General features: G+C 41.0%; 1 protein-coding gene across 1 annotated transcript; it reads right to left on the minus strand.

Annotated features, from left to right (window-relative positions):
* Positions 1-537: 537 nt before the first annotated feature.
* Positions 538-10,191, minus strand: LOC122742849 (histamine H3 receptor-like). Its single transcript, XM_043987382.1, has 3 exons — positions 9,795-10,191; positions 8,922-9,088; positions 538-1,849 (listed from the first exon to the last, which is right to left on the minus strand). Exons 1-3 carry the CDS (start codon positions 10,072-10,074, stop codon positions 980-982), a joined length of 1,317 nt encoding a protein of 438 aa, XP_043843317.1. The 5' UTR covers positions 10,075-10,191; the 3' UTR covers positions 538-979.
* Positions 10,192-11,197: the final 1,006 nt, after the last annotated feature.

An 11,197-nucleotide genomic window follows, 5' to 3' on the forward strand; every position in this document is an offset into this window, starting at 1 on the left:
ATGGAAGAATGGTGCTGCTTGCGATGATGAAGCTACCAGTGTGACTTCAGATAACTAATGTTGAGAATCATTGGTTATCTATAGGAAAAATTATGTCTAATTCATACCAGACAGGTTAGAATTTGGCTCACTCTTGCAAAAGATATTCATAGAAGGAGATTTTGTTTTGTCTTTTTACTACTTATTCATTCCAGTATTTATATTTCATGGCTAGAAATTACCTCTAGCTAGTCTTTCAGCTTATGGTTTAAATTGAATTCACTTGAGGGCAGCTAGGTGGTGCAGTGGATAGAGCACCAGCCCTGGATTCAAGAGGACTTGAGTTCAAATCCGGCCTCAGACACTTGACACTTACTAGCTGTGTGACCCTGGGCAAGTCACTTAACCCTCATTGCCCTGCAAAATAATTAAATAATTAAATAAATAATGCTTCAGCATTCTAAATTGAATTCACTTATCTTCTCTCCTTGCAAGAGATGATAATTGCATTCAAGGAAGCTGTGTTTTGTTTTGACTTGATGATTGTTAAATATGATTTCTTATATTTGAGTTTTTAAAAGTAGTACTTTTATTTATCCATATTTTATAAATATGCATCGGTTTGAACTAAGCCTCATAGAATATAGTACTATACAAGCATCTGATGAATATTCACATTGTACAAATAAAAAGAACATATGGTACACTTATTACTTAAGAAAAAAATTAATTTTTCTGTATAAATATAGTCAAATGAACTCAAACTCCAATCATTTTTAAATCTCATGAAAGTCTTTCCTAAAGAAATAAATTTTAAAATGATTTTTCCCTCCTGGGTAACTCATCCCCCTCCCAGATAGAATGTTAAACTTGGAGTAATACTTGCAGTATTTTTCATTTGATGCTTTCACTTTTTGGTAGTCACCAAGTGGACTCCATGAACCCCACTTTGCAGACAAATGAAGGGTTTTGTTGATCCTAGCCACAGACATCCTTTTCTTCACCTAAAAATATGTGGGTGAATTTTGGCTTTGCCAGGACATAGCAGCTTGATGAAAGCCTTCCGAAAGCTCATGTGACAGAGTGGGTATAAAGCAGGATTGATGGCTGAATTTAGCCAAAGTAGCCAAAAAGAGAACTCATAGAAAAAATGCTGGACACATGTCCCGTGACACATAGCTCTGATGATCATGAGCAGCGTATAAGGTGCCCAGCACAGCCCAAATACACACACGATGATGGCCAGAGATTTAGCCACTCTCTTGTCCCGAGAGAGACGGAGGCGGTTTGCCATTGTACTGGCAATGTCCGGGTGCCTTGTGGTATTGCAAATATTTTCTGTGGCTTCATAGACTTGGCCTGGTTTGGTTTTCATTTCAATTTGCAATGGAGGCAGATCTTGTTCACCCTGGATGTCCAAGGAGGAGGGGCTATCATTCTTGGGACCTAGGGGCCCACTGGGGAAGAGGCCATGGTCTTTCTTCTTGTTCCTGTTCCACTCAGCTGGCTTAACAAAAAATATGACATGTCCCTTTCTTTTCTCCAGGAAGTTCATTTCACTATTCTCTCGACTAGAGTCCAGATTGTCAATTCTCAGGAGCGTGCGCTTTCTGATGCTGACATAGATGCTCAGGTTAAAGTAGGAGACACTGATGAAGGGAGTGAAGAATTCAATGGTGGAAGCAATCATCAAGAAATACCAATTGTAGTAGAACTCAGCATAACACTCTCCTCGGGGCAGGATGCTTTTTCTGGCAATGTACTCCCAGCAGATGATGGCAGGACCATAAAGGAGGAAAGCTGCTAACCACACTATGACCATCTTGAAGATAGCATTTCTGGTCATTCCTTTTTGAGCCCTGTAAGTCACCTACAGAGAAGAAAAATCAACGCAAAGGTGAAAAGGGGAAAGTCCAGAAACAGGATGCAGTTTCATTGGTTCATCTGAGGTTGATTAATCAACTGTTCTAACACCTGATAAATGACCATCGATAAGTCACTTTATATCTCAGGACCTCAGTCACCTCATCAGCCAAATGAGGAGACTACCACTTGTCTACCTCATAGGAGTGTCATGAAGAAAGTACTTCTTTTTATTCAGCTAACATTAGGCACCTGCTGTATGCAGAGCACTGTACATGACACTTGTCTGGTGGGAAGATATGACAAGAAACAAATACTTATAATATTTAATATTGTAGCTGAAATTTTTAGAGAAGTATAAAGTCGAAAATAAGAACCCCTACCTGGGGTTGATGGGGGAGATCATTCCCAAATCTTTAACACTAGAAAGGGAGAAGTTATTGTGAGACAATGTCTCCCTCTGCTGGTGCTTATTAAAGACAATAACACACAAAATACATTTGAATATTTAGTGTGAGAAGAACTGAACATGAAGTTCATAGAAGGAAGAAATCACATGACTTGGGGAAAGAAATCAGGTGAGGCTTTATGGAGAAGGTGGCACTTGAACTGTCTTGCATTAGAGATGACTTGAACAGATATCCCAGAGGCAATAGAAAGTCACTTAATAAGTTCCAGTGACTTCTTATTGCCTCCAGGAGCAAATACAAAATGCTGTTTGGGAAGGGGTGTATTTGGAAATGAAGATGATATGATATAATATATATATGTATTTTTTTTCCTTAGAAGATGCATAGAAGATGGATGCAGGAGCAAGTAGCAAATACAAATGTGTTCCCTGATCCTGTAAGAATAGTGTTCATAGTGCTGAAGCTCAGAATGAACTGAAGCTAGTGAAGATTGCTAAGGACAACAAAATGGTTTTTGTTTCTCTGTTAATTTGGGAGGAGAATAAGGCTAAGCATTTAGCATGGTGCTTGGCACATAAGAGTTGCTTTATAAATGCTTGTTAATTAAAAAAAGGATAGTACTATTCAGGATGGATGAGATGATGATAATGGAAGGAAGGGAGAACCATTCAGTTAATTGGCTTGTGTTTTCTATACCCTTTGAATTAGAACAAAAATAGCTAATAGGGAGTTTAAACTCAAATAAGTAAAGAGAAATAGGACCTAGCAGCTTTTGATGAGATCAAGTCACCAAGCCCAGTTGAATTACATTCTAGAGACCTGAAAACAAACAAAAAATGGGTAAATATGATTGCTGAGCCACCATCAATTATGTTTGATTATTATGAAGAACAAAAGTATATTACAAAAATGAAAAAAAAAAGCAAATACCCTGATTTTCCAAACAAGACCATGTTCTAGTTCAGTCATTTCAGTCATGTCTGACTCTTTGATGACCGCATTTGGGGTTTTCTAGGCAAAGATACTGGAGTAGTTTGCCATTTCCTTCTCCAGCTCATGAGGCAAACAAGGTTAAGTTACTAGCCCTTGCTAAGTGACTTATAGCTAGTGTCTGAGGTCAGATTTGAACTCAGGGAGAAGAGTCAACCTGACTCCAGGCCCATTCTACACAGTGGGCTACCTACATGCCCTGGAGGCCAGAGGCCTGCAAAGTGCAGACCAGTGAGCTTGACATCTGTCATTGCCAAAATGTTAGATTATTAAAGGGAAAGTTAATGAATGTCTAGAAAAGGAAATCAGAAACACAGAGTCAATATAGCTTCTTCAAGAGTAGAGCATGCTAGACTAACTCTCTTTACTTCTTTTGGATAGGGTTTACGGAACTGATAGACCAGGAGACTGATATAGGTATCATTTATATACATTTAGTAAATCATTTGACAAAATCATGCTTTTCTTGTGGGAAAGATAAAGATATGCAATATAGTCATCATAGGCATTTTTAAGTCTCTACTCTGTTCCACAGTTTTAGGGCACAGGGGATACAAAGACACAAACAACAATCCCTAACCTCAAGGAACTTACATTCTAATGGAGGAGACAAATATATATTTAAATATATTAAGTATATCTAGAATAAACAGAGTAAATATAAATACAAGGTAGTTAGGGAAGGAAGGCACAAGCAATTAGAGAGATCAAGAAAGAGTCATGAAGAAGGTATTGCTTGATCTTTGTCTTCAAAGAAGAGGATTCTGTAAAATCTGATGTGGGAGTATATTCCAGATTTGGGGGACAGTTGATGCAAAAGAATGGAGATGGAAGATGGAGTCCTACTTGACATGGTCAACTTGGCTGGATAATAGAGTGCAGGAAGAGTAGTAATATGCAATCAATCTGAATAACATGTAATAAATACAATATACAATGAATCTGAAAAGACAGATTGGGACAGGTTAAGGACTTAAGGCTAAAGGCTAAAGAAAAGAATTTAAATTTTTGTCTTGGAAGCGATGAGGAATCAGTGGATTTTGAATAGGGGAGTGATAGTCATATCTATACCTGAGGAAAATCATTATGGCAGAAGTATGGAAGATGGACTGGAGTAGGGAGAGATGTTAGGGAGGAAGATCAATTAGGAGGTCATGACAATAGTCCAGTCAAAAAGTAATAAGAGCCTGAACCAAGGTGGTGGCGGTTTGAGTCAAGAAGAGTCAAACATGAGATATGTTGTGGAGGTAGAAGTGGCAAGATTTTGCAAATTATTGGATATTTGGGTTGAAAGAGGGTTAGGAGTTGAGGTTACTACTAAGGTACACATGTGGGGATTGGAAGAATGATGTTGTCCTTGACAGAAACAGGGAAGTTTGTAAGAGGGTTGGGTTTATGGGGGAAAGAAAATGAGCTCTGTTTTGCACATATTGAATATGAGATATCTTTGGGACATCCAGTCCAATAGGGTTGGTTGGATATTCAGATTTGTCTCCCATCTACATAGAGATAATCAACTATGGGAGATAATAACATCAATGAGAGAGAACGTAGGACAGACTCTTAACACTCATAATGTGGCATGATTTGGTTGATGAGCCAGCAAAGGAGACTGAGGGAAAGTCAAATAAAGGGTTACCAGGAGAAAGTAATGTCATGAAAATTCAGAGGAGAGAATATCCAGGAAAAGAACAAGGTCAGAGAGATCCAGAAGGATGAGGGCTTTTGAAAAACCATCATATTGGGTGATTAAGAGGTTTCATTGGCTAACCTATTGACTCATTGGTAACTTTGGAGAAGAGCAATTTCAGTTGAGTGATGAGATCAAATGCCAGATTACAAAAGACTGAGGAGCCAGAGGAAAGGAAGCAGAGACAATGAGCACACACATTTTCTAGGATCTTGGCTGACAAAGAAAAGAGGAATATAAAACAGTATTTTGGGATGTTAGAATCTAAGGAAGGTTTTTTTAAGGATGGGGAGACAGGTATGTTTTTATGGTAGTAGGGAAGGAACCAGTAGCTAGGGAGTGGATGAAGATTTAAAAGAAGGGGAGGATGATCAAGGAGTCAATCTGTTGAAAAAGATGGAAAGGTATAAGGTAAAAGGCACATTTAGAGAGGGGTTGGCCTTGGCAAGGAGAAGATTTAGATCATTATATGACACTGGGGGAAGGGAAGAAAAAATAAGGATTCCAAAATGAAAAGAAGGGAAGAAGGCCCTCATGGCGAATGGCTTCGATCTTCTCAATAAAGTAAGATATACAGTCTTTAGGTGAAAGGGAGTGGGGAAGAGGAAGGAAGCTTGAAGACAGGAAATGGACCCAAATTGTAGTTATCAGTGGTTTGATGTCAACTTGGAGGATCTCTTATTAGAGTTCCCAACGATCTTGGTTCTGGGCAGTTTGACATTTTGATCAATGACTTGTATAAAGCTATAGATAGGTATAATCCAACCCAAACATCATTTATTAAGCACCAGTTATGTGCAAGGCAATGCTTTCAAGTCTGCAGATGATGCAATACTAGGAGGAATAACTAACCCTTGGGACAATCTGGATCCAAAAAAAATCTTAGGCTGGAACATTGGCTCAGTCTAATAAGGTGAAACTCAATAGGCATAAATATAATGTCTTACACTTAGGTTAAAAAAAATCAACTCCATAAGTATAAGATTGGGGGACCACACCTAGAAAGCAATTGGTTTGAAAAAAGATACAGAAGTTGTAGTAGAATGCTAGCCATATCAGTGAACTCTGAGCTACGGAAGCCTAAAAAAAAAAGGGCATCTTAGAGGCCAAATTAAGGGAGGCATAGAATCCAAGATGAGGGAGGTGATACTATACTCTGCTAAGGTTAGACCACATTTGGAGTACTGTGTTCAATTCTGGGTGTCACACTTTAGGACATTTACAAACCGAAGAGTATCCAAAGGACAGCCACTGGTATGGTGAAGGGCCTCCAGATCATGCCATACAGCAATGGTGTCCAACTCAAATAGAAGCAGAGACCATTATACTACATATAAGGAACCCTGCAGGCCACATTTTTTACTTAGAAAACCACACATTAACGTTATCTGTATTCTATTGTATTTGTATGTATTTTGTCCGATGCCTTTCGATTATATATATATATATTTTTTTGTGAGGCAATTGGGGTTAAGTGACTTGCCCAGGGTCACACAGCTAGTAAGTGTTAAGTGTCTGAGGCCGGATTTGAACCCAGGTACTCCTGACTTCAGGGCCAGTGCTCTATCCACTGCGCCACCTAGCTGCCCCTTTCGATTATATTTTAATCTGTTTTGGAAGCACTCAGGAGTGTCTCAGGCTGTGTTTGACACCTCTGCCATAGAAGGCTGAATGGAGGAACTGTGGACATTAAGCCTGGAGGAGAGAAGCTTTAAGGAGGAACATACTAGCTGTCAAAGTATTTGAAGGGTTGTCAGATAGAAGAGGCTGAAGATTTGGTCCCAGTGGGAAGAACTAGGAATAATAGGTTAAAGTTACAGGAGGCACCTTTAGGCTCCCTGAAAAGAAGCACTTCAAGGCAGCTGGGTGGCTCCACAGTGCACAGAGTGTCAAAAAGACTCATCTTCCTGAGTTCATATTAGGCTAGACACTAGCTGTGTGACCCTGGAAAAGTCTCTTAACCCTGTTTGCCTCAGTTTCCCCATATGTAAAATGTTCTGGAGAAGGAAATGGCAAACCACTCCAGTAAATTTGCAAAGTAAACCCCAAATGAGGTCATGAAGAATCAGATACAAGTAAAAAACAACTGAACAACAATAAAAGTTGCAGAAAAGTTGAATGGGCCTTAGGAACTGGTGGGTTCTCCTGCCTAGAGATCTTCAAGCAAACTATGTCCACTTCATAGAAACCCTCTCTTCCTTCAAGCACTACTTTCCACATGAAGCTTTTCCAACCAGTACAAGGTAACTTGCATTTAATTATTCTGTATATGTTTTGTTTATTACTTTGTGTTGTATATATTTTTACATATACTTGTCACTCCCCCAAACCCCCATTAGGATGTAAGCTCTAGAGAGCAGGGATTGTTTCATTCTCTATACTTGTGTCCCCAGTCCTAGCAAGGTGACCAGCACTTAGAGGCTTAATATATATTTGTTGAGTGATTTATTGGATAATTGCTTGTCTAGTATGTTTTAGAGTTGATTCTTATTCAGATGGGCTGCACGACATGGTCTCTGACTTCCCTTCCAACTCTGTGATAATGAGAGAGAATGTAGATGGCCGAATGTGGCTCATTCTCATTACTGGGGAAAGGATTCAGAATCCATCCCCTGCTTAATGTACCCATCCCCACAATCAGCAAAGCACTGCCCTGAATTTTGATTTATCAGTATCTGTAATTTAAATATATTTTAATTTTCCTGTCTGCTAGTGTAACAGCAATACTGTGCCTATTGAGAGTATGAAGTCCTTCCCTCTGTAAATGCAAAAATGTCTGAAAGAATTCTGCTGCTCCGTCTTTCAGTCAGGAAGAAAAGTATGAACATGGTGAAAGTTAATGGTGGGGGATGAAAGAATCTTAGTGATTTGATATATTTTTCCCCCTCACTTTGTTCTAGATTAATCCAGGCCCTTTTGAAATTTGTGTTTCACCTAAACAGAACATTCAGTTCTGCACATCAAGCTCAGCTCAGTGAGCAATTAGCTAAGAGATTTCATTGTACCTATAGCTAGAATAAAGCCATTAATCAGTAAGAATGAAACTAATTACCAGAGAAGGTTCTCAGAAGATTGTACCCATGGTATATGCTTTTTCTGAGTTCCTAGTAATTTATAAAACACCACTCTGGGCAATAGTTTATAGTTTAAGAAATCGATTGTGGTCAAATACAGTTAAGAATTTAGAAAAACAGAGCAACAGGATGGAACCACAAGGGAAGTGCTCTACAAAGAAGTTAAATTAATCTGATAATAAGCCATTCTTATAGCACTTGAAATGCACTTTAAACACAGTTTCTTCACATAAACCCTATTGTATTTGGATGCTTTTTGAGTTTGTGACTTGCTCAGGATAATCAAAACTGCAACTCCAGCCCAAGTTTTCAGATCGTAAATTCCTCTAAACATTATACTATCATAGTTTGAGCACCAAAGGACACATAGAGATTGAGGGGGCTTATTAGAGGTATTAAATGCCAAGAAGAAAGCCCCCTCAGTGCCCTATTTCTCTCCTCCAAGACCTTTCCTCTCTCTTGGCCTTTTGGAGGCAGTAGAGGTCTAAGGAAAAGAGCCTGGAGCTGGAAGTGTCCTGGGCCATTTGTTTAACTTCTTTGTGTGTGCAAATGTAAAATGTTCAGTCATTTTTCAGTTGACTCTCTGTGATCCCGTTTGTGATTTTCTTGGCAGAGATACTAGAATGGTTTCCTCATTTTACAGATAAGGAACTGAGGCAAATGGGGTTAAGTAACTTGCCCAGGGTCAGCGCAGCTATTAACTGTCTGAGGCCAGATTTGAACTTGAGAAGATGAGTTTTCCTGGCCCAGCACTCTATTCATTAATTCACCATTTTAAAAGGTTGCTGGTATCCTAATTCAGACATGAAGGCTGTCCCCAAACATAAGCAGGCTTATTTCACTTATGCCCTCAAATGGGAAATCAACCCAAAGCCCCCAAGGATCCTTTAGAGGGAAACCCTTAGCTCTTCTTACCGCTCTGGTGACAGAGTTGAACCTGTCGAAACTGATGAGGACGATGTTGAAGACAGAAGCAGTACACACCAGGTAATCCACCACCAGCCACAACTTGCACAGCCCCTTCCCAAACTTCCACTCTCCGGTCAGGACATAAGGGATGTAGAGAGGAATGCAGAATCCTCCTGCAGTTAGAGAGCTTTCAGTGCTGTGGCTGAAGGCAGGAGCCCTCATACTCTTACTCCAACACAACTTTTTGATCTAATGCCCTGGAGGCTCAGAGAAGGCGAAGAGAAGCGAGGAGGGGTGGGTAGTAGGAGCACGACCATTCAGTTCTCAAGGCTTTACTTGAGATATTCTCCTCCTTGAGAGATATCAAAGCTCTTTATTTAATTAATAACAATAATAAAAAGTTCTGAAGTAGCTGTTCCCGTGTCCAGTCTGGAGTAGGGATCATGATTTCCAATCAGAAAACCCACCCACCCTACCACTTTACTCTTCTGAATCCCTGCTTCCTATCCCCACCTCCCATCTGAAGTCTTGTCCCTTCTTTGATCATGTAGCTGAAAGTAACCTCAGTGACCCCGTCCTTATTTCACAGAGGAGGAAACTGAGGCCAAGCGAGGGGAAGTGAGTTGCCCAAGGTCAACGAGTGGTAAATTCTGGATTCGAACCCAGGACTTATGACTCCACATTCCAAGGCTCTTTTCACTATACCGCGCTGCCTCATCTCTCTCTCACACATTCCTCAAAGTCCTAGGTAGGTAAGGGATTCAGTTATTCTACCCTGGGAGTCACTTAAGGGCCTTTAGCCCCTTTTGTTCAAAGATCAAGTGCTAACCGCTTGATAGCCCGCCCCTGGGCTGTCTCCGCCTCAGTTCTCTTACTTACCTACCAACAGGTCGGCGATGGCCAGGTTAAGGAAAAAGAAGTTTCCCTGCGTGCGCAGGCTTCGGTCCACCACGAAAGCTAGGATGACCAGAGCGTTGCCCAGCACCGTGGTCAGCACCAGCAGCGCCATGAGCGTGGCCAGTAAAGCTGCCACCGGAGCAGAGAACCTTCCGGGATGCAACCCGGGATAGGGTTCCGGTCCGGGTTGTGACTCCTGTATCTGCTCTAGTTCTGGGGCGCACGAATTGCCTGAGGAATTGAATACTATCTGCGGCTCCATTGCCGCACGCCTCGACACTTGGTCAGTAACCGACGGAGAGCGGGGAGTCAGCCAGTTGTGGAGGGATGCTGAGGAACGAGCAAGAGTAAGAGAGTAAGCGAAGGGAGACGGTCTGAGAATGAGATGAGAGAGGAGGAGAGTTGGGAAGAGAAGAGGAAAGGAGAGGAGTGGCAGAGGGGGAGGGAGAGAAGAGGATTGGTAGAAGTGGAGAGAAGAGAAAGGGGGAGAGGAGAGAGAAAAGGGGAGAAGAGAGAAGTGGTAAGAAGAGAAAAGGGAAATGCTTGTGGCCGGAGGAAGGAGGAAGGATCGACTAAGCCTGGGACAGCCCCTAACTTCGTAAAGAAGAAGAGGAAGAAAAAAAGGAGTGAGAAAGCACTGGAGGGAAGAAGTAGGCTAGAAATTGAGAGTTATTTCCTCCAATCGCGAGGAGAGGGTCCTTTTCATTCCATTCCCCACTCTTCCTCGCTTCACCCTCTTCCCTGCCCCGTGGAAGTTTGAGATTTGCCAAAGGAGAGGTTTGGGATAGGGGCTTCTCCCTTTTAAGTTTTAACTCTTAAGCAACTTCGAGGTTTTTTTTTTTAATCTGTTTATTATGTGATGTTTCATGGAAAGAAAGAGGGATTCGGAACATATCAGAAGATGTCTTGGAGGGTCATTTCCGTGTCTCAATGTGCCGTTAGTGATGTGTATGTCCTTATTACTGTATGACTTGATGTGGCAATAGCTATACAGATAATGTGAAGAGCTGATCCATTATCTGATAAAACAGATTGATTAAATGCAGCTAGCCAAATAAAATCATTCAGACTAGAGAGAGACAGAGAGACAGAGACAGAGAAAAGGAAAGAAGGAGAGAGAGGGAGAGAGAGAAAGAAAGAGACAGAGACAGAGAGAGACACACGAGAGAGGAAGGGAGGGGCTGAATATGAGAGACTTTCAGAGAGAAATATGGCAAAAGCCTAGTGGACAGGGAGAGTAGGCTAAGGGCAGAGAGTGAAAACTGGGAGAGAAGGAGAAAGTTATCATAGGTCTTGCCTGCTGATTGGGAAAGTGTTCCAACCTCTAGGCATTTGGCAGTAAGGCTGAGGGTTCTCAATACAATAAAGTCTTTCCCTCTACAAAT

Source organism: Dromiciops gliroides, chromosome 2 (assembly GCF_019393635.1).
Source record: "Dromiciops gliroides isolate mDroGli1 chromosome 2, mDroGli1.pri, whole genome shotgun sequence".
Classification (NCBI taxonomy): domain Eukaryota; kingdom Metazoa; phylum Chordata; class Mammalia; order Microbiotheria; family Microbiotheriidae; genus Dromiciops; species Dromiciops gliroides.